The sequence below is a fragment of the Nicotiana attenuata genome, chromosome 7, assembly GCF_001879085.1.
Source record: "Nicotiana attenuata strain UT chromosome 7, NIATTr2, whole genome shotgun sequence".
NCBI lineage: Eukaryota > Viridiplantae > Streptophyta > Magnoliopsida > Solanales > Solanaceae > Nicotiana > Nicotiana attenuata.
Window position 1 is genome coordinate 112887235 of NC_031995.1, and position 24826 is coordinate 112912060.

The window sequence follows — 24826 nt, forward strand, 5'->3', positions numbered from 1 at the left end:
CCAATCCCCTTAATATCCCTAACTCCATCCTCATACCCTTCTTCTATGGCATATATGGCTCACTCGAAATGCTACGGTCTTTTGCTCCGCTCACAAACCGTTCTCTTCCTCACATATCATCAATTTGGCAACAATTTTTTTATATCTAGCAGGAATGCCAGCTCACTCGCCTAGCCGCACGCTACTACACCTTAAATGGGAACCACATACCACTACACCCTTCAAGCTAAATATTGTTGGTTCAGTACACCTAGATACTAGACAGAGCGAGATGAGAGATGTTATACGAGACACCAGGGGCAATTGGGTTACGAGTTTTGCGGGGTCCCACATATCTCATGGAAGTGTGGAAAATGAATTATGAGCACTTTATCATGGATTGCAATTAGCTGTTAATTGTGGCTATAAGCCTATATAAATAAACCTTGATGCCCAGGCAGTTACTACAACTTTAAAAACCTCCCACCCTTTATATGCTAACATCATAAATGATTGCAGGTTTCTCCTCATGAGACTGGATGATCCTACTGTACGTTCGACTTACAGGGAGCAAAACCAAGTAGCAGATCTGTTAACAAAGTCTGGATGCAACATGGACACCACAACCGACATCACTGGTTTTGTACTGCCTCCACCCTTTATCCAAACAACTTTGGAAGACGATCGCTCAGGCACAATTTTTGTCAGAAGGGTTCCCTCACAAACCCTACAACAGTCACTCAGTTTGCAACGTCCTCTAAGACCATCTTTTTGTATCTCCCGTGACACGTGAACCACTAGTAGTTGCTTTAGTTATCCCTAAACCCCCCATGTAATGACCCAGTAAGTGGTCAACCCCTTAGGTCAGTGTCGTCGTGTTTACATGCTCCCTGTACTCATCCCCTTAATATAATATAAAAAGTTATCTTTTGAACCAAAAGAAAAAAAAAAATTATACATCAACCGACTATTTTTAGTTTAAACGGTTGGATAAACGCCTGTTTAGGTTAATTCTTCAAAAAAGAAATACCTCAAAAACTTGTGTCTTTGAAATTGAACTTACTCGAGTAATGACACAAGCAATGCTACATGTAAGTGACATTAAGAATAACATCACTTTATTTAAGAGTTTTCGAAAGATAATTTTATTTTTACCAAATACGTAAAACTTCGAATCATCTTACTAAGTAATTTGTGATTACTTCCTATTCATATTTCGAAAAATATTTATTATCCTTTTCTTTAATCAAAAGCATGAATAACGATTTTCAAAACATATTTATCCTTTTTTGAATTTCAATAAGTAAATACTTATGAATATACCTGAGAAGTATAAAAAATTTCATTTTCAAATATCTATATCTATACTATATTAAAAGCACGAAGGCCCTTAACAAAATGTCGTTTGCCTTTTTTACCCTCAAAAAATAGAGTTTACATTAGACAAAAAAGTCTTTTAGTTATTTTTCTAATATTTAGCAACTATAATCTTTACTATTAAATCTATTTACTTATTTAAATTATGTAAGAATTCTAAATATTTAAGAATTTGAAATCAACTAAACTTTTCCATATTAAACTTTTACTTATTCCAACTATGCACAAACACGCTTTCCCTTAAGTATTCTCATACCAAATAGGAATTTTTTACTCTTTCTTCTTGAAGGCCGTTTTCATTTGAAATGCTTGGACTAAAATAAATTAAAAGATAAATTAAAATTAAAGAATTTATTTAATAACCAATAAAAGAAAGTAGACATTACTTTTCGATTGAAAGGAACATATTTTACTCCATAATAGTATGAAGGTTTACGTTTATTTTTTTTAAGTATAATAATCAAGTAACATGATATCTTATTTATTGAATCCAAACATACGATATATTACTTTTAATCATGTAAATTCAATCAACATATTATCACAGTTTGAAGACGTGCATACCGAAATTTGTTTTCAACTGTTTTCTTACTTATCTCTTAATTAAAATTAAGAAAATAATTTAAGAGGAAGAAGTTTGGCATTTTGATACCAAATATTCAAATGTGATAAAACATTAGAATAATTGCGGTATTTTTTTTTTAATATCTATAACTTTCAAATAATAAAATTTTATTTATTATGTCTTTTCTTACTCAAACTATGTAGGATATTATAATATTTAAAATTCCAAAGTCAATTAAAAGTTTACCTTACTAAATTATTCTCTTTAATTTGTAACAATAAATTTTTGACAAATATTTGTATCAACATTACGATTGTGACAACGCCAATTCAAGTTATAAAAGAGAACATTAATCTACTTTTTAATTAAGTAAGATTCAATCAGTTGAACTCAAGTACCATGTCAGTATAATATTACTAACAAATAATTTTAATTAATTAACTGTAATTTTATATCGTAACTCAATAAAATATCTTAAAATATGTATACATAGAAATAAATATTTTAAAAACTATTGTAATGATTATATGTTCCATCAAAACTCCATAAAATATTAATAAACTTTTATACCTTTTGAGAATTATATTTCACTACAAAATACTTCATGTTAGATAAAATAGTAATCAACGTTAATTCTCTACCTTAATCTTTTTGACAATCATTGTTTTCTTTTAAGAAAAAACTTAGTTAGATATAGACATTACCTATCCAATTGAATTTTTTGGTACGATAACTAAATCTAATAATATATCTCGTTGTTTTCCGTATTTTTCAATTTGAGTTTCACTAGAAATAAGATGAAATTCATACTATTACGTATTTAAACTAACATAATTAGTTTTTAAGAGCATGGTGAATATAGTATTGTTGCAATAATATTTGAATACAAGTCGACATATTATTCAACTACTAAAGCAAATGCATAACTCATATTGTTAAAGTTATGATAAGACATTGAAATACTCTTACATGACATACTTTTTTTTATTACGTCGGGTAAATATGATAATATTTATCTTTTTTAAGAGCTTGCTATTTTTAAAAAAATTATTTTATAATTCAGTCACATAGTTTAACAATATTTATGTGATTTTAAAATTCATTTACATTGGACAAAATAGTAATATTATTATTTTCCTAATATATAGGATTCTAAGATCCTATAATTTTAGTTATTAAATCTTTCCTTGTTTGAATTATGTAAGAACGAATTCCTAATATATAGGAACTTGTATGTGAATCTTACCTTATATAAATTAGTAAAAAATATATTAACCCACAAAATCGTATATTTAATGCAAAAGCATTATAACAATGAATCACAAGAATTTCTTAAAATTTATATCTAAATAATAAGGTTTAAAGCATATCGGCCACCTTGACATGGTAATATATTTATTCCGACCTTGATATGGTAATGGAATTCACCATTTTCTACTTTGAAACTGTCTTTAAGCACAATTTCACGATTTTTAAAAATTAAATTATTAAACAATTTAAACTAGATCTCTTCAATTACAGTTCAATATTTTTCTTTCATCAATATAATATCTGATTAAATTAACATATTAAGTTATGTACGAGTCGATATTGTTATATTTATCTAACATTGTCTTCTAAAATGAACTTAAGAATATACAATTTTCCAAAAAACAAAATCTTAAATGTTTAATAATTATAGTTTCTTGCTTAAACTTTAAAAGAAGCATGATAACTTGTGAAATGAAGTAATTACATTATAACTGGAATCAATTTTATGTTATATATTTACGAAGATGATTGAACACTTATAGAATAGATTTTCTTCTTCTTATTGAATAACTAAATAGGATAAATAATTATCATTTAAGGAACTTAATTATACTTTTTAATTATTTTATAACTAAATTACAAGTTTTAATGTAATATTTTTATATTCTTATAAAAATAAATTTTATTTGAACAGTGTAGAAAGTTTTAGCATTCACAATACTTTAAATAATTAAATTTTAATACCTTATATAATTATTTTCATATTTGAACGACACATAATTGTAATCCCTTTCATGTTATAATTAAATATCGAAAACTTGGAATGAGCTAATATTAAGAATTTGAATCAACAAAAAATAAATTAGTTCTTTTAATGTCAAGGACAAATAGTTAAGTCAAAAAATCCAATTCAATTATTTGTTAAATTCATCGTATAATTAAAATTATTTTTCAAGTTGACAAAACTCTTAGGATGCCTAAATTTGTTTGCATAAGAATAGTATTTGGGATGAAAAAAATAAAATAAGATAGAAAAATTAACATGGAAATTTGTATGGATAAGCCTTTTCAACTAAAACTATATACTATATTTTAAGGAGTATAAAATAATTTTTATTTTATAATACAAGCATACTATATTTAATAATCTATATTATATTAAAAGCACGAAGGCCCTTAGCGAAATGTCGTTCGCCTTTTTTATCCTTCAAAAATAGAGTTCACGCTGGATATAATAATCGTTTAATTATTTTTATAATATTTAGAAATAGACTTAATTATTTTCCTACTATTTTAGCAATAGTCATTTAGTTACTTTCCTAATATACAAGACGTTAAAATTAACTAAAATTTTAGTTATTAAACATTTTCCTATTTGAACATCCTAGGAAATCCTAACATTTAGGACTAAAATCAACTAAATATCTAGAAATTTATTTGACGTCAACTACAAGAAGAATAAGACAATTAAATCCCAATTGAATTCAGTTCCACATTACAATTGTGATACTTCTTCCTATCAAATTCGAAAGACGAAATTCAGGTGATTATTGAATTCTTAATTAGGGAATAGATATGAAGCAAACAGAGGTTAACACTATAAGTAGTTACCAAAAAAAGAACTAAATATAACATTATATTATAATAATTTCAAAAATATAATTAATAAAAAGAATTTAAATTTAATATATAGATATGTGTGTGCATATACAATATTATTTCAGATTTATAACATTTAATGATATCATATTTTTAATAGAAAAATTGGTAATAGCTTTAAATAAATATGATCATCACTGAAGCCTAGATGATTACAATACACTGGAGAGGAACTCAAAAAGATTTTGGTAATTTTTTCATTTTGCTATAAATTGGTGAAGTTAATATTTCTAACATTTGTTGATACAATATTTTAACAGGAAAATTGTTGACAATTTTAAATAAATTAATCAAAAAGGTGGCATTCATGCAATTTTAGTGAAATTCAGTAATATGTGAATAATATAGTAAAGAATTTGGGAATTTTTTTAGGTAAATTCTTTTTTTTTTTTTTTGTTGAGTTAGTTAAATAATATTATCATGTTCATGGACTTGATTATTTCTACTAATTTCTTTTATAACTCAAGATATTATTTAATAATCGTTATGTTATTTTAAAAAAGTTAATATACATTAAATAAAAGCACACGCGCAACGCGCATACAATAAGACTAGTAGAGAATATATTCAAACAAAATCATATTATAGGATTATTTTTAGTGTAATTCACCCTAAATTAAATTAGTATAATTTGCTGCATACTGGGCTAAGTTTTATCCCTAACTATATTAATTAATTAATGGCGGACATCTCCACCTAACATAAACTGACCGCAGCGAAGTGAATTGAAGTATTGAACTGAAACTGGACTTGTCAATTCAGTATCTACCAATGGATCTGAATTATCTATTCAACTCCCTTTCTCCCTCATGGACTTCGGTCAGCATTTTCTTTTCTCTCTTGTCTCTATTTCATATATGTGTAAGTATCTTTTACTGATTTTGTTCCTTTTATTGAATGTAGGCTGCTATGTTACTCTCATTTTTTCTTTATTTAGCTACCGTTGGATCTATTTTACCCGGAAAACTTGTTCCTGGGGTGACTTTATCTGATGGAACTCGCCTCCATTACCGTTGCAATGGTAACCCATGTCTTTGTTTTTTCTATATAATGTGCATTGGTCTATATTTTCATGTTGGATTTAAGTTATTTGGCGGAGCCATGATTTTAAGATTATGGGTTCGAGATTCTAGTCTTTTTAAGTTAGTGGATACTAAATTAATAATTATTATATATTCAATAAATTTCTGAAGTCAAATGCATGATTTTGACCAAAGTTATTGGGTTAGACTGAACCAATAACTAGTATTCTAGCTCCGCCCAGCACAGACATGGTTATGATTTTTTTTACGCCATCAATGTAATTTGAATTGTTATAGTAGGTTATTCAACATTTATTCTAGGTTACTAATCACAATGGCAGATGTATGCTATGGGTATGGATGCTCAAGCACACATTACTTTTGGAGCCACACACAGTTATTTATATAGAAAACTAATAATTCATAAAAATATGTTACTTGAGCACCCAGTCTCAGCATTAATTTTCAGATAAAAAATAGTTGATCACCCGTGATATAAAAATTATGGGTCCGCCATTGACTAATCAATGCTATTAAATAGAGTTACCTGCCATTAACTTAATGTGACCTGATTGTGTAAAATATTTTTTTAATGTTAGTGCATAGAGCTTAAACTTCTTTCATATTTCTCTATTTGCGCCAAGCTCATATTGTAAATTTACTCCTTTTTTTCCCCAGGTTTGTTATCACTTCTGTTGTTTGTTTTGCTTCTTGGAGTTGGGGCACAGATGAATCTTGTTTCACCTACTGTGAGTGTGAATTGTTTTTATGTAGCAAAGGATTATACATTTTGGTAGATTATGTAATTGTATCACTAGTTGCTATTTGGTTCATTTGCATTTCCTGTTCATAATTTTGTTTGCCCAAATGTTGTTTGCAAAAAAGATTCTTATAGGAAAGCAAGGAACAATTTCTTGCCACACTCTGTGTTGTATTGATGAGATAGAGAATTTATATTCCGTGTTTCTCAATCATCTCAACTCAGGTGGAACAAACTTCTATGTAGTTCCGTCTTCGTTGTATGCATGAGGTGCAGAGATTGAGCAGCTGTTTATGTCCCCGTGAACTTATTGTCCTTGTAATATCATTGAATTTGGGAACTGGGGTTATAATATCAGTGGAAGAAGAAATAATTGTAAACATTATATGGCTTTCTCATTTCAATTTAAAGGCTTCAACAGTAATGCTGTTTCTACTTCCAACTTCTGCAAAATCTATCTTTGGTTTTGCTCCTTCTTTTTCAGAAATCATACTTTTAAATTGTTTTTGTTTTCTGTTGTTATCAATCTGATTTATCTTCGTTATCCCTGGAGAATAACCTGGCTAATTACAAAAAGTGAAATAGATAGGACAAATTTTGCTTTTGATGTGATTGCACGAATTGATTAATTATATAGCACCTTATCTGGCTCCAAAAATTGCTTCGCTCATGCTGCATCTTCAGACGTTGCTGAATACATGAGAAGGTCCATACTGTTGTATGTTTGGGCTACTGGAATGCATTTCTAAGGTTTCTGTTTTCGATATACTCATAAAGAGATGATGAAATCACCTATTCATTACGCATTGCAGGCAATAGCAGACAGAGGGCTTGAGCTTTTGTCCACAACATTTATCTTTAGTGTTCTTGTAAGTGTGAACATTCTCATACCTTGTAATTATTAAGCTATTATCATGCCATTTTTTCTGATTAAGTTCCGAAAATCTGGGATCTCCTATGAGTAATTGAAACCCCATCCTCCAAACCCGAGGGAAAGACTGCAGGTTAGAGAAGTTTAGTGGATGATGGTAGTCACTCTTATTTGCGAACTTGAGAGTAGAAATCCATTTACCTCTTTCTGGAGTGAGGAGGCGACCTTGAAGAGACTAAGACAATGTCTGACATTGACCTTATTGAATTACAATTTGTTAGCTGCAAGTGCCAATTCTTGTTTTATATACGGACTTGTGCCTGCTTGCGACGTCTTTTATGCTACCTTGGGAATTTCTCTAATAATAGCTGTCATATAGGGCAATGTATTTGGAGTGAGGAGGCGACCTTGAAGAGACTAAGACAATGTCTGACATTGACCTTATTGAATTACAATGACAATTTGTTAGCTGCAAGTGCCGTTTACCTCTTTCTGGAGTGAGGAGGCGACCTTGAAGAGACTAAGACAATGTCTGACATTGACCTTATTGAATTGCAATTTGTTAGCTGCAAGTGCCAATTCTTGTTTTATATACGGACTTGTGCCTGCTTGCGACGTCTTTTATGCTACCTTGGGAATTTGTCTCTAATAATAGCTGTCATATAGGGCAATGTATTTGGAGATTGATATGCAAGTGAATTGAAAATAACAAAAAGCTCATGCTAAACTCTTAGCTACTAGCTCAAATATAATTTCCTCAAATTTTGGTATTTGTTTTACCGTAGACATTTTCTTGGAAGTTACTCTTCTTACGTCACGTTTCAACAACTTGGGGAAAAATATAGGTGTGTTTTGAAGTTTGTCAAATAATGGATCTATGACCCATACTTACCAATACCACAAGAAAGTAATATGATAAAATAAAATAAATTCTTGGTTATGCTTTTATTGATGCAAAATTTCTTGATTTGCAAAAATTTCCAGCCAGTTACAAGTTTGTTTCTGACATCTTATTTTTATCCTACGGCTGAACGATATTTAGGTGACATTGTTGCTTTATTTGGCTGGCTGCAACTCACGTGAGAAGAGTTCGTCACTGAAACCTCATGTCTCAGGAAATCTAATTGATGACTGGTAACTCGATTGGCTTTATGCTGAAGTTTATACTCTGAAAAGTTCTTAACATTAATAAAACTGTAATATCATTCTTTATTGAACTGTCTTTCCATTCATCCTTTCATCTATCCCGTGTAAGTTTTAAGCATATTTAGTGTCCAATGACACACTTTCCTTAGTTTCTCTCATAGTCAAATCAAAAATGGAAAATCAATATCCCTCTCCCTACTTCTCATCCTCTTTCTTTTATTCTATGTGGTCTTCCTTGCCAATTAAAGTTATACGAGTCATCAGAAGTTGTAAAGTTTTGCAACTTGTTCATGAAGTCGATCCCCTCTAATGTGCTTATGAATGACATCTTACCTAGAAAGTGGCATTTGAAAAAGACGAAAAGAAAAATAAGAAAAGGATATAGCTCATGCTTCTTGTGGGTTATTTCAATCAGTTAGTGAGTTGTGCTGTTGCTGCTTCTGAGTAATCTTGTGTACACTTTTAAATAAGTCTTCCTCCTCTTCTGAAGGCCAACAATGATTTCTATGGATAAGTTCTTTAATTTCTGGCTATGACCTGATATAGAATCTCTCTTTCTTTGTATAATGCTCTTTTATCCTCCTCCTTTTGTCAGCAATTACTTTAGTTAATGTTGAGAGATGAAACACCAGCGTAATGATAATAATCAGTAACACTAACCAAGCTTGCAAGTACTAAAGAAGGAAAATGTCTACAATTGCTTCTGAGTTAAATATGATCTTTCAAAGTGACATGGATTCTGTAGCAATTAATGATCTTGTAGTTTGTCACCACATTGGAGCAGGATACGTATGTTGTGCTTTACTTATAAAAAAGGAAGTGCACTATGTTCAGATTCTGTTGATCTCGTTGTAATGAATAAGATCCTGATATTTCTTCTATCCTCTTTCTTTGACTAGGTGGTTTGGGATACAACTAAATCCAAATTTCATTGGCATTGATCTCAAGTATGTTCTCATACCTCAGACCTTGTCTTTCACAATTGTGACAAGTGACCAGATCGTGAATTAAAAGCTTGTCATGCTATAATTGGATTATTTAGTTTATACTTTTGTTGGATAGGCTCTCTAGTAACTTTGCCTAAAACAATTCATGTTAATGTCCAATCCATTGGCAGTCATCTCAGCAATAGTGTGTTCTGAAATTTGCATATCTTATTTAATTTAGCACTAAGAACAATCTTTTTCTTGCTATCTGAGTGGAAGAAAATGTAGAGAACCTAGTGGTAGAGAGTTCTTAATTTGTTTGGAGAGAATTGTTGATGATTGGGATGAAACGGGTCCAAATAGAATGAAATGGATTTTGATGATTCATATAGCCGATTCCCAACTAGTCTGGGGTTGATGTATAGTAATTTGCTTCTGACCCAAGTAAAATAATACTTGACATGAAAAACTTATTTCTGATCAGTTGGAACTTGTCAATTTCCAGGAACCTTAAATCATAGTTAAAGTCCTCGTCAAAGAGATTCTGAGAGGCCCAAATATTTATTTTGTTTGTTATAATGACTGTAAGCTACAATATCAAGTCTATTTGGTTCTCTCTTTTGGCTTCTCTGCTTAATGATGAACTTTCTGCTGCAGATTTTTCTTTGTTAGAGCTGGTATGATGGGATGGTTACTTATCAATCTTTCAGTTCTTGCAAAATGTATTCTAGAGGCCAAATTGAGCCAATCAATGATTCTCTACCAGCTATTTTGTGGGGTAAGTTGGTGGATGTACACTTCCAAGTCTGGCTTCTTGAGTATATGCTTGTGATATTTAAAACTTCTTTCCTATGCATTTGATTGCAGCTGTACATCCTTGATTACTTCTTCTATGAAGAGTTCATGACCTCCACGTAAGTTGGCAGCCTTCTTCTCCCATAACTTTTTTAAGATAGAAAAGTTGCGTTAAAGAACTAATTTTCTATCTTCTTTCCCTTACCTTAATTTAGGCAGCTGTCCAGATTTTCGCCTCCCTTTCACCTCCAGTCTCTTTATCTTTATTTGTTGTGCGGTTATTATGCTTTGATCTAGAATTTGAAGTGAGTCATCCATATGACACGAAAAGCACATTATGTAACAACAGTAGAAAGAAAGTAAGAGAAGGAAATTAAGGGCTTCAAGTGGCAGAAGGGTTGCAGCCTAAGACAATGGGTAACACAATAGGGGGTTTAGTTGTTTAGTCATGAGAAACATTAGTTTGGGCAGGTATAATGTGGTTCTTGGTCCATTTTCGTGCTTTAGGAAGGGAACACCGGAAGTTGTATTATTAAAGGATTATGAGGTTTATCGGCACTTTGGCCTTCTGATTGGTTTAGGTAGTTTATTTGGAGGAGAATGGCTAATAAATGGAATTAGGGCTATAGAGGGTAGCTGGGTTTGGTCCACAGGTCATGGTCTTAGCATCAGAAGCTAGGTGGAAGCGGAGGGGGTTAGTGTAGCATTGGTTGTTGTACGTGTCTTGGCCCTTGGGTATAGTTAATTAGTAGCCCTAAACCATTTTAATTGTTCTTTTTTTTTTTTTAAATTTGGAATAGTTGAGCATTGGCCCATCTGCCACAAGGTTAAATAAAACAAGAAAGTTTTCTTTGAGTTTCGTATACATCCAATAACATGACAATCTAGGTGAAGTGATTCCGGAGAACCTGTGGTGGCAGTGCTAACATTTGAACCATAGCGGAACACGAGTAACTGCCAGAAACCTGGAAGGTCTGGCTGGCTTACTACTATTCTCCCTTTAGGATTGATTGCCGGGAATGTTGAACTGTGATATGATCCTGTTTTAGCTTTAGTGAGTGGTTTTGATTTGTACATTAAGGTTTTAATGCTTCTTGAGCGTGTACCAATGCAATATTTAAAATTAACTCTGTTGGTGTGAGATTATTGGGAGCATGATTTTGATAAAAAGTTTGTAATTTCAAGTCTTGACCTTTCTAAGCCCCAAATGTCTAATAATTAGCAGACTGATATGCTTGTTTTGTCGGCCAGTGATTATATATTGATGTCATTAACCGCATCTATTCCTCTTACTTTTTCCTTTCTTTATAGTCTTGATTATGTTCCTTCATCGAAATTTTGAGCATTTACAATTGTGTAAGATCTTGTGTCTCCCTTTTCAGATGGGATATAATAGCAGAGAGGTTGGGCTTCATGCTGGTTTTTGGTGATCTAGTCTTTATACCGTTCACCTTCAGTATTCAGGCATGTACTACTAACCATTTCTTATTGCCACAAACAATTCTATCCTTGCTTAGATGAAATATGACACCTTTGATGTCAGTATAACACAATTTTGTATAGGATGTAACTGAATTCTCTTAAAAAACATAGTTTTGAGTTATCACTTATGAAAAACATAGTTTTGAGTTATCATGTACATTCTTCATTTCCTACTAAATGTAATGATGTCTAGTCTCGGCCATGCCAATACATTCACTTTCCTTGAATTTAATACCTCACCTCATGCTACAATATTTCAATGGGTCCCACGTTTACACTACTTGTTTGAATACCAGAAAAGTTTTTGGTTCTCTGTGTTTAGTTTAAAAGAATTTGAATCAGGGGCTTACTTATGAAAAAGAAAAAAGGAATTTATCTAGGGCCCTTTTAAAGAAACGAAATGGAAAAGGAGAAAAACATGTGCTTTTTTTTAATTTTTTTTTGGTGGGAAAACCTTGTTTTAAAACTGTTTTTTCCCTTTCCTGGAAAATGTTCTGAACAAATCTCGTATTTCATAAACAAAATGAATATTTCCATGTATTTCCAGAACTCAAGACATGAAGAACCTCTGTTGTTTAAAGAGCCAATTGACTCCTGCCCATAGATGTGAAATCATATGAAATAAGAGAGAATCTTGTTAACTTGATTGTAGATAATATACAAGAGGGGCTCCTTATATAGGAGTCTTAGTCTACTTATAATACTGTAAGCAATTATTCTCCCTGATTAATAAGACAAGCAATTATCTCCTCCATTAAATACAAAATAGTCTAAAATATCCTATAAATTTTTCTGCATAACATTCTTTACTCGAGTTCAATGGCCCTAAACATTTTGCAACCTATACAATCTAACATATAACTACATTGATTTTCTTGATTTTCAAGGGTAGCCAGAATGTTTTCCAATTTTCTGTTGGCCTGGCAGTTGATAATTCTGTTTGTTGTCCTCTTTCCCCGCTTCTATTGGTTCCTTCAACCGAGAGAGAGAGAGAGAGAGGCTACGATCTATGCAAATGAAGGCATACTTTTATACTCGGTTGTTTGAAGGTTGAAGTAAGAGTCTAATCTTAGAGAGAGAGGGGGGAAAGGAAGGGGGAGAGAGAGAGAGAGAGAGAGAGAGAGAGAGAGTATGGAAATAAAGGCTTGTTTTTGTCCTCTGTTGTATGCAGGTTGAAATAAGAGTCTAATCTTATGTTGTCATCTCTGCGGTGAATTGATGAGAACAAGGCTAGGAGATTTAGTGACAATTCCATGATTGTGATAGTCATGGTCAATTTCATGATTGTAGGTTGGATTGGTTAGGGGAAGGAGTCTGATGAGTTTGTGTTCGGATACAAGCACGATAGTGTGCTCTGCTGTGTGTCAAATTGTATTTTGGACAAGTTTGGCTGTGTGAGCAAGGAAGTGTAAAGAGGAGTAATGAATTCATTCTATTGAGAAAAAGGGCTAATCGTATATAGGATTGGGAGGTCTCCATTTTAGTGCAGCCAAAACCTAAGTAGTATATATTTAGAGACAAATGGCATACAAGAGTAACAAACGGATACGATGAAGCTTATTCTGGTTTTCAAGTGGGGTTTTATTATGTATCTATTCATTTTCAGGGTTGGTGGCTTTTGAGTAACAAAGTGGAGCTAACAACAGCAGCAGTAATTGCCAATTGCCTCGTCTTTCTTATTGGGTAAATGTATCCAGCATGCAAGGACCTCTAAATACTACTATTATTTTTTTTCCTGCTATCTGTGTGATTGCCCTTTCTTTATGTCATTCAGACATTATTCTTTTTTGCTTTCACTTTACTGTTTCTTGATATGGGCCCTGTTTCGTATTGGAAGGTACTTAGTGTTCAGAGGTGCCAACAAGCAGAAGCATATGTTTAAAAAGAATCCCAAGGCACCCATATGGGGTAAGCCTCCAAAAGTTATTGGGGGGAAGTTGCTCGCTTCTGGCTATTGGTAAGCTTCTTGATGTTTCTTTTTCTACTCTCCTCGTTATCTTAATTCTCCAGAACACAAAATGACTTAATACTGAGAAACTTTATATTTGTTAATTTAGTATTTAGCATGTGGGCAAGCTTTTGGAAAAGCACATAAACTATGTCAATAAAGTGGACAAGCGTAATCTGATAAAACTGTCAGAAGTCTATCTTGCGCAATCCTCATCTCGTGAGCTAGCTTTTGGGGGTGAGTTAGGCTCAAAGTCTGTTTTCTTGTCATGGTATCTGAGCTAGACCCATCCAAATTCTTGGTTTACCCGATTTTGGGCCCCATATTATGTTGTCCATGATCCAATTGGCTGGCAGACTTGGGGTGTTTGGGGGGGGGGGGGGGGGGGGAAGATGTCCCACATCAGTTGTGGGATGCATGTGAAATTGGTCTCTTTATATGGTCTTGGACATTCCTCACCTCTTGAGCTAGCTTTTGGGATTGAATTAGGCTCAAGGTCAATATCTTCATCATGTGCAATTCAACGAAAATATTAAGAGAAAAATAAATAGTGGATAGAAAAGAACTTACTACAGTAGATGAAAAGAGTTAATTACTACTCCATAAGAAATGCTAAATATCGACATCCCTAGAGTGTTCCATTTTTCAGACATATTTTACTTTTTGAGGTCTCAATTTAAAATCAATTTCAAATAATTCAGATCTGACAACGGCGCTAGAAAAATTAAAACTCTTATGAATTCTTTCTTTTTTAATGATTATGTTTTCATGATATTCATTTTTTTTAATTATAAAGTCCTAATCAAAATATTAAATGTTTGAACATCAAGCCAAATTGATCTCATAAATTCAGAAAGAGGAAGTAATTTCTTTTGGATTTTGTCTGAAACAGTGATCTACAATGTAAAGCAAAAGGTTTGAGTGCTATTTAGTGAAACAGTAGCGGTTAATATTGCCACATCAGGTCTAAATATAGTCTGCATAGTGCGTACCCTGGTTATAGCATGGCTTCTGAAGTTCATCACATGAGGCATGGGGTAGCAAAAATGGCAGATTAAAATTTTCAGTTCTTCATTTTCGAAATTCTAAATCATTCTATATTTACTGAAGGGGCATTGCTCGACACTGTAATTACCTTGGAGATTTGTTGCTGGCATTGTCATTTAGTTTGCCTTGTGGGATAAGGTAATGTGTTTGAACTCATGCAAATTCTTTCTATGCTTGTTTGCTCAGTAATAAAAATAGTCACCTTCACTTGTGTATGGCTGCAGTTCCGCGGTTCCATACTTTTACCCCATATACCTTCTTATTCTGCTAATATGGAGGGAGAGAAGGGATGAAGCTCGATGTGCAGAGAAGTACAAAGACGTGTGGACAGAATACCGTAAACTTGTTCCTTATAGGATCTTACCTTATGTTTACTAGCTAAACTGTTTGTCCATGTGGCTGTGCATTACCACCAAGCAGGAAAAGAGACAAGCGCAGGAAAGGATATTAAATCAAAATGGGGCTATCGCCCTATCTAAGCAGCTTTCTCCTCCGGAAGTAATCTTTTTATCTATTTCAGTGGATGAGCATCGAATATTTGTTGTAGCTGCGTGCAAGATTATTCAATGATCTCCTGAACCAGCTTGTACACTTGATGTACTTTATAATGGCAGGCTTTAGATTAAAAACTATGTGCTTCTTGTAATAAATGCCAACCATGAAAGTACTTCACATTGTTTGTGATTTTGGCTCCTGATAAGAATCCTTTTGGAAGACTGCCGCGCCTCCACTATCCCACCGGATAAACCAGAGCCCCAAGCTCGAAAAAATTGGTCTGAGACTAGTAAACACTTGCTATTTTTGGCTTTTATCAAAGTCACTGGCAAGTATCTGTTTGTGCTGCAGAAATAGGGCCTTTGCTACTTGGTTGCTTATCTCCATTGTTCCTTGAGCCGAGGGTGTCACGACCCGGATTTCCCACCCTCGGGAGTCGTGATGGCACCTACTAATGTGAGCTAGGCAAGCCAATTATTTGAACAATTTACCTTTTTACCCATTTTATATTCTTTAACAATTACGAAGAAATAACATTTTTACAGTGGAATTTAACATAAGCGGAAGAAAAACAATAAGCTATCTGAACATGAATATCTAATACAACTGTTTGAGTCTCGACTACCCAAAACTGGTGTCACAGTTTCACAGACGGTCTAAGAATACAACAAATAAAGGTCTGAAAGAAATAAATACAACACTGTCTCTGGAATTGCATGAAAGAAACAGGAATAGTAGATAGAAGGAGACGCCAAGGCCTGCGGACGCCTGCAGGACTACCTCGGGTCGCCTGATGAACAAGAATCAGCAATCACACTGCGGTCCGAAGTCTACAACATTGGGTTCTGCACAAAAGAGTGCAGAGTGTAGTATCAGCACAACCGATCCCATGTGCTGGTAAGTGCCTAGCCTAACCTCGGCGAAGTAGTGACGAGGCTAGGACCGGACTACCAAATAAACCTGTGCAATTTAACTATATACAGCAGAAAAAAAGTACAGAAAGAAACAGTCATATACAGTCAAGTATGGGAGGGGGAAGACATGCTGGGGAAACATCGAATAGTAACAGAAGAGCAACAAATAAATACGAGGATCACCACAGTTCAATTGAAAATAGGAAGGGGAAATCATGCTGCGGGGTACAACAAGTATCAACAGGAAACTAGCAATTTGGTGTAGAGAAACCGTAACACAGTTATCAAAAAAAAATTAGGAAATCAAAGACAAGTACACGACATCACCCTTCGTGCTTTTACTCTCTCTCACCAAAACAATACACGGCATCACCCTTCGTGCTTTAACACTATCTCACCAAAACAATACACAACATCACCCTTCGTGCTTTACGCTCTTCCTCACCCAAACAACAATCACAAGGCAAATAGGGTAAGGGAATCTATAACCTCGAAATAAAATCAAGTAACAACAGAAAATCAGTAAATAAACGTAAAGGACAACATAACTCAATTATCAACAAGAATCAGGGAAATCAAGGACAAGTGCACGGCATCACCCTTCGTGCTTTTTACTCTCGTTCTCACCATAAAAATATACAATAGGCACGGAATGGTACATCATGCGGCACGGCATCACCCTCCGTGCTTTACACTCTTTCCTCACCATGAAATCAATATAATAGGCATGGAATGGTACATCGTGCGGCACGGCATCACCCTTCGTGTTTTACACTCTTTCCTCACAAAACAAACAATGCACGGCATCACCCTTCGTGCTTTAACTCTCTTCCTCACCCAAACAACAATCACAAACAATAGGGCAAGGAAATAAAGGAAATTTGCAATAAGAATCCCGGCAAGGGAGCAACAAGTCAACGATTAAATCTCGACAAGGGAACAACATCAATAGCATCAACATCCCGGCAAGGGAGATAACAAATAAATCAACAATAGCCCGGCAAGGGTGACAACATAATGATCTCTTCTCTTTCTCACTTTTACTTCACAATTCACTTCACAACTCGAGCCAATGCTCTAGAGGTTCAATTATCACTTATACATTCGCAACTCATTTCACAACTCGAGCCAATGCTCTAAAAGTTCAATTGACACTTATACTTTCACAATTCGTTATACAACTTGAGCCAACGCTCCTCAATGTTCATAGGTCACAATTCTTTCCACAAACTTTATACAACAAATAGAAACCATCACCAAGGCATGAAAGACACAACGATTTCATGATAATCACAATATAAAGACTCACGGGCATGCTAGACACCAACATATAGATACTCGTCACCATGCCTATACGTCGTACTCAATAATTATCACATAGCAAATAGGACTCAACTCCTAATCCCTCAAGCTAAGGTTAGACCAAACACTTTCCTCGATGCCACGAACACAATTCACGATTCAATTATAGCTTTACCCCTTGATTCCACCACCAATTCGCTTGTATCTAGTCACAAGTTACTTAATTACATCAATAAACGCTAAATGGATCAATTTGAATGCATGAAAACGGATTTTCCAAAGTTTTACCCAAAAAGTCAAAATCGCCCCCGGGCCCACATGGTCAAAACTGAGGTTCGAACCAAAACCCGATTACCCATTCCCCTACGAACTCAAATATATAATTTGTTTTGAAATCGGACCTCAAATCGAGGTCCAAATCCCCAATTTTTGAAAAACTTAGGTTATACCCAAAACACCCAATTTCCCCCATGAAAATCATTGATTTTGAGTTGAAATCATGCTAAAAGATGTTAAGGAGTGACGAAAATGAGTTAGAAATCACTTACCAACATTTTGGAGAAGAAAGGTTGTTTGAAAAATCGCCTCTTATGTTTTTGGGGTTTTGAAAAATGAAAAATAACTGAAAATCCCGTCTAAATATACTATTCTCAGATGCCCTGTGCGGACCGCACAAAATCAACTGCGGCCGCACAACACTACTTGTGTTCTGCGGTGACATGTCTTAGTATTTTGGCCATAACTTTCTCTACAGAAGTCCAAATGCCTATTATAATATGTTTCTGAAAACGAGATTCAAAGGTATACAATTTTTGTTTTTAAATCATCCCCAAATTCCTTGTAGATCAAAAGATATGAGCTTCCGAAGTCGGACCAGTGAATCTGTGCGAACCGTCACCAGTGCGGACAGCACAAAAACTACTGCGGTCAGCACTGTGGGTTCAGAGGTTTGCACTTCTCTGAACCTGCAACATCCATGTTTTTAAGCCTAAGACATCCCGGGACCTACCCGAAACTCACCCGAGCCCTCGGAACTCCAAACCAAGTGCACACAAAACCTCAAAAATATCCCACGGACTTATTCGTGTAATCAAATCGCCAAAATATCCTCAATAACAACGAATTAAACCTCAAAATCAAAGAATTTTCTCAAACTTCTCAAAACATCAATTTTTTTGCAATTTAAGTCTGAATCACGTCAAATGACATTCGTTTTTCACCAACTTCCACAGAAACGTCTTAAATCATATATAAGACATGTACTGGGCGCCGGAACCAAAATACGGGCCCGATACCATCATGTTCTAAGCAAAATTCAATTCAAATTCCTTTAAACAGTTTCAGAAAACAATTTTCTTTAAAAATTCATTTCTCGGTCCTGGGACCTCGGAATCCGATGGGCATACGCCCAAGTCCTATATTTTTCTACGGACCCTCCGGGACCGTTAAATTACGAGTCCGGGTCCGTTTACCCAAAACGTTGACCGAAGTCACATTTATTCATTTTACAGTCAAAACTTATCATTTTTTTCACAGATTTTCACATTTAAGCTTTCCGGCTACGCGCCCGGACTGCACATGCAAATCGAGGTGATGATAAGGGAGGTTTTTTAAGGCCTCGGAACGTAGAATTTCATTGCAACACAAGTGATGACCTTTTGGGTCATCACAGAGGGTCTATCGGAAACAACCACGGGGTAAGGTCTGCGTACACACTACCCTCCCAAAACCCATTTATGGGACTACACTGGGTTTGTTGTTGTATTATTATATGTTCCTGATGTTTTTAGAATAGCTAAATTTTTAGTAGCATGCTTCCAACTTCCCAGTTTTCTACAATTGTGCTCAAGATGCAAAATTGTATCATTCTCTTAAGCTACTACATATTGAAGCAAATTTCACTATGTAACACTGTAAAACTTAAGATGATACATAAAACGTTTATATTGTTAAGCAATGAGTGAATGAGATGAACTTCCTACATAATGTGGATCATTTGGTGGATAAATTTAATGTGAATGATCTTAATGAAGATTATGCTTAATGAAGTTCATATCCAAATCTTAAATTTGAAATATTTTGCGGTTGCAGTCTCTTTCCAGACCTCATTTAAAAGAAAATAAGAAAAAGTTCTAGATATGATCATTTCATCAAAATAATTGAAAACAATATAATACTCTAATCATTAGGGAAACTAGGTTGATACCTAGAGGCGGATCAAGGATTTTAACGGGACAGAAGCACTAATATTCTGTTCAATCAGTGCCTCCTTAAAGGCTTTTATTGTTTAGGGTGTCAAGTAATTTAAATTAACTATTTTTAAGGTACATATATATTAGAGATTTTTATCGAAATTCATGGAGTTCGATGATACTCAAGGTTACACATAGATCCGCCTCTATTGATCCCTGCTTCAACCTTTATTTTTTAATTTTCCATGACTAACATATAACCAATAGGATCTTATTTATTTAAACAATTCTAGGACTCTTGAGTAGAATAGAAACAACATACAATTGAAGAAGAGTATAAAATATTCGTATCAAACACGATTATTGTCAGCGTCATTTTGTACCTTAGTACTGTCTTTTTTTCCTTCCTATATCTCAATTATTTTATCGAATATATGTTACTTCACACCACCACACGTAATGTGTTGTTATGAATGCTTTGCTACGTGTGAATTTCAAAGAATGCAATCTTTAACCTATACTCACTAATTAGATTAAAGTCCTTTAAAATAATATACTCGATCGGTTCTCGTCTTTATATGCTTAGCTGCTTTTGAATTTCTATGAATTCTTATATATATTCTAATCTTTGTGTGTGAGGCGATCCGGATCCGGCTCCGGCTCCATCCTACGGCGTCAGGCTTGGGCCATGGCAGGCGAAAATATAGGCACGACGGGCGGAATTCCAGTTTAATTGCCGTGAAATACCAAAAAATATAATTTGGTCATGGCGAGACGGTGACTATGGTTTCTTAGGTCGTATTTGATGTACCAGACACATATTAGGCGATCCGGTACCGGCTCCGTCCCACAGGACGGCTTGGGCCATGGCAGGCGAAAATATAGGCACGACTGGCGGAATTCTAGTTTAATTGCCGTAAAATGTCAAAAAATGTAATTTGGTCATGGCGGGGCGATGACTATGGTTCTTAGGTCGTATTTGATGTCCCGGACAAATATTAGGCGATCCGATTCTGGCTCCGTCCCACTGGAAATGCAACCGTCAATTAACAATTGTAGTACGGTAAAAACTTATCTTCATCGGTGTTTACGTCAAAATGTATTAATTTCATGATTAAGTGATTTTATTAAGTGAAAATATATATTTATTAATCATAATTAAGTGAGAAAAGTCTATTTTTAAATATTTGTACAAGTCTAGTGTAAATACCGGGTGCAGAAACTATTACACTATATATTATTTTTAATGCATGTTTCATTGTATTTGGCTGTGGATATATATGAATGAACAAGACAACTCGGTAATTGTGTGAATTACCAAATTTAACATCATTTTTTGGAGTTTGGCAAGTGGTGGGGTTGGCAATGACTCCAATGCACACACAAAAATGAATAAAATTGACAAATATGGAGGTGGGCGTGGTGGTTGAGTTACAGGGTGGGGGTGGGGGTGGGGTGGGGGTAGGGGTGGGGCAAGAAGTGGCCCTGAATACTAAACAAGTCGTCACTATATGTCCTATGTATCTTTAAAATAAATGTTGGGGTGGAACTAGAATTTTAAGTTTATTGGGTTATATATGTTAGGTGTTTGCCATAATTTTCTTATCATATTTGGTTTTCCTATTTGTTGAAGGAAAATGGTAATATAATTACCTTAATTGGTTTTTCCTTTTTGTTAAAGAAAATTATAAATTCTTCCATATTTGGCTAGTCCCTTTTCTAGGAAAAGGTTTGGAATTCTATAAATTGAGGATCCGCCCTTCTCATTCAGTAGCATCCACAATGTGGCCATAGGGGGCTTGAGAGTCTTGTTTAGGGGGGAGAACTTTACGGGACAAGTGTTAGTGTATCACTTGTGTTTGCCTCTTCGTGAGGTTGTTCTCTCGATATTTTATACTCTCTTTTTATTATAGTGGATTGCTCATCTTCGCGGTGGACGTAGGTCAGTTTACCGAACCACGTTAAAATGTTTGTGTCTCTTTTGGTAGATTTCTCTTTTGTTGTATGATTTATCATCGTTCAAGGTTTGCTTTGCTAGCTTCCGCATGACACCTGATTTTTTCGGTCCTAAGTTGTTGCTCTTGTTGCTATTGTTGCTCCGTATTTGGCCCTTATTGTGTAGCCAATTTGGAGAACTTTTGTAACCCTCTTATTGTTATAGTGGAGTTTTTGGATCTTTGTGATCCCGTGGTTTTTACCTTCGATTTGAAGGGTTTTTCACGTTAAAATTTAGTGTTCTTTATCTTCTTTATTTTCGGGTTTGCCTCTTCCTCGACATAACTATATATATATATATATATATATATATATATATATATATATATATATATATATATCAAAAGAGATAATTCTTGGTAATTTCAAACAAGTCTCTTCTTTCATAAGCGACCTACTGCGTTAATATTTTTGCGATTTTCTTTCAGTGATGTAATTATCCTTGTTTTGATCAAACTCTGCTGCATAATTTAGAAGGATAAATGAATCTATATTTGACAGAAATTGGCCATGTAAGATGTCATGATTTTTGAGTTTCTTTTTAGGAAGAGCTAAATAGGTAGCTCATTCAAAGGGAGAGCTGGGTGTAAAATAATAAATTTAAGAGTTAAATTTTTCTTCTGATTAGATTTTAAGGTAATATAGTTAAATCAAAATAGACAAGTTCTGAATAACAACACTCAGAAAGTTACTAGTAATATTAAATTCCTAATACTGTAATTCGAATTGTAATTTCATTCATTAGATTATCCATTTGAGAATATGAACGCATCTCACATAACTTTAAATAAAATAAAAAAGAGCATTCATTGATGTTGTCATAGTCTCATAGATACTTGATTTTACCTCAAGTCAACTACTCTAAAATTTTAAGTTCTTGTAAAATATATTCCATACTCCTTCATCGGAAAATTATATTATGCAATTAGGTAATTTTTAAAATATATATATATATATATATATATATTATATATATATATATTACTATATTAAAAACACGAAGGCCCTTAGCGAAATTTCGTTCGACTTTTTTATCCTTTTAAAATAGAGTTCACATTGGATAAAATAGTCATTTGATTATTTACCTAATATATTTAAGATCTTATAATCACCTAAAATTTTGTATATTGAATCCTTCCTTATTTAAAATACTACTATATAAGAAGTCCAAATATTTAGGACTTTTAAAACAATTTAAATTATAACTAATACAAATTTTCCAAACTGTGTAACATCTCGATATGGAAACGTAAAGTTTACACGGAAACTTTACGTCATTAATATAGTGGTAAAACTAGAGCATCTTTTATGAGCTATATTTTAAAATCAAGTTTATGTTCAATTCAATTAGATAATATATATGATTGATTTTTTATTTGGTTGAGTATTTAAATGATTGGTGCATAGGTAAAATACTAGCACTTCGGTCCAAACTGGAATATATTGAACTTTTTGATAAGTCTATTCATTCATATACTAACATTTATTTTACAAATTGAAACTAGATAAAAAAGAAAAAAAATCATATTTATATAATTATAAAACCAAACAAAAAGCACTATTAAGTTGGATTTAAAATAAAACACTACAAAAATTATATAATGTTGGATTTAGTCTCAAAATTCTTTTGAATCGCAATACCTTGAAAGTTACGAATACCAATCTCAAGCTACTTTAAGAAATAAAAAAATTAATACAAACACATACACCTTGTTCGGAAATTTATTTAATCTTTCAACTAAATCTTGCGCATTAGATCCTTTCCTTATTTTAATTATGTGATATATTAATTTTATAAAAGACAAGTAATACCAAAATAAAAGTTTCACTGAGAATAAGTAAAAACATAACAATTACTAGCTGTAGGTTTGAATTATTCATTTATATGAAATTATAATCAATTAGTTTTATATAATTTAATATAAATAAAAATAAAAGTGAAAAAAAACTAATTAGTAGGAAGCTATACTATATTAGATAGTGTCGATCGAATCTCCTTCGATTTTTTTTTATTCTTAATTATAGATATATAATTGGTGATAAAATTGAAATCAATTAGTTTATATTATTTAATTATCTTAGTAAACATGAAAAAAATTGGAAATTTATGTTTAATTGTTCGGCTATAAAATAGTATGTCATTAGCCTTTCAAAGATTCATACTATAAAATTTATGTACCAAAATATAAAATAATACAGTAAATTCTATATTTAGATATAAAATTATTTTAATATTTACAATTAGTATACTCTTTAATCAACATCCGATTCTAAAAATACTTTTTTAAATGACACTTAACAATTACATTTTGCACGGTGGGTATACAAAATTTAATAATATTTATATAATTTTTTTAAAGTTTCTAAACTTCTTAATATGTAGTACACGCGCAAAGCGCGTAGGAATGAATTCTTTTAGTTTTTTAGATTGTTTTTAATGTGCCATGTATCTCAAAGTTACTCTAAACTTTTTATTGGCATGATGACATAAATCTGTTAATTTATGATCCACACTTTAATTATGATTTAAACTCCTGCTGCTTAGCATTTTTTTATGTTCATATGTAACTTTATTCATATATTTGATATATTTTTTTTATATTATTCTCATGCCAATTTTTGTTGAATAAATTTTTTTGAGATGAGAACAAGCAGAAGAATCAAAAGAAGGGAATAAAATAGTATTGAAATAGTGAGAATAACCCTAAATTATTTTTANTTATTCTAAAACTATAATTTCCTATATTTTTTCTTAAATTATTTACCCCTTTCGTAAATTGAAAATATAATACAAGGTTAGTATATATGGAAATTAACAAATATATCAATGCTAAATTGATTAAAAAAATCGGGATGAAGCATCTGTAGTCAAACACATTATTTTTGCACATATATTTACTTGACGTGAGGCACACGTGCAACGCACGTACACTAAACTAGTATATATATATATATATATATATATACACACACTACATATTGATATCCGTGACTTTTTTCATGAATTTACTTACTTAAATTTTGATCTTCATATCTTCTATTTCTTCGCTTACCTCTTAGCGGAGTCTAACGAGGCTCAGGTGCAGAGCTGTCAATTAAA

The 24826-nt window shown here is 33.1% G+C and overlaps 1 protein-coding gene across 1 annotated transcript; it reads left to right on the top strand.

Moving 5' to 3' along the window:
- LOC109229729 (delta(14)-sterol reductase) lies at positions 5507-15542 on the top strand. Its single transcript, XM_019395271.1, has 13 exons — positions 5507-5650; positions 5735-5852; positions 6532-6602; positions 7426-7482; positions 8527-8618; positions 9530-9577; positions 10214-10334; positions 10424-10470; positions 11734-11815; positions 13440-13516; positions 13671-13790; positions 14892-14966; positions 15053-15542. The coding sequence occupies exons 1-13, from the start codon at positions 5603-5605 to the stop codon at positions 15204-15206; spliced, it is 1110 nt and encodes a 369-aa protein (XP_019250816.1). The 5' UTR covers positions 5507-5602; the 3' UTR covers positions 15207-15542.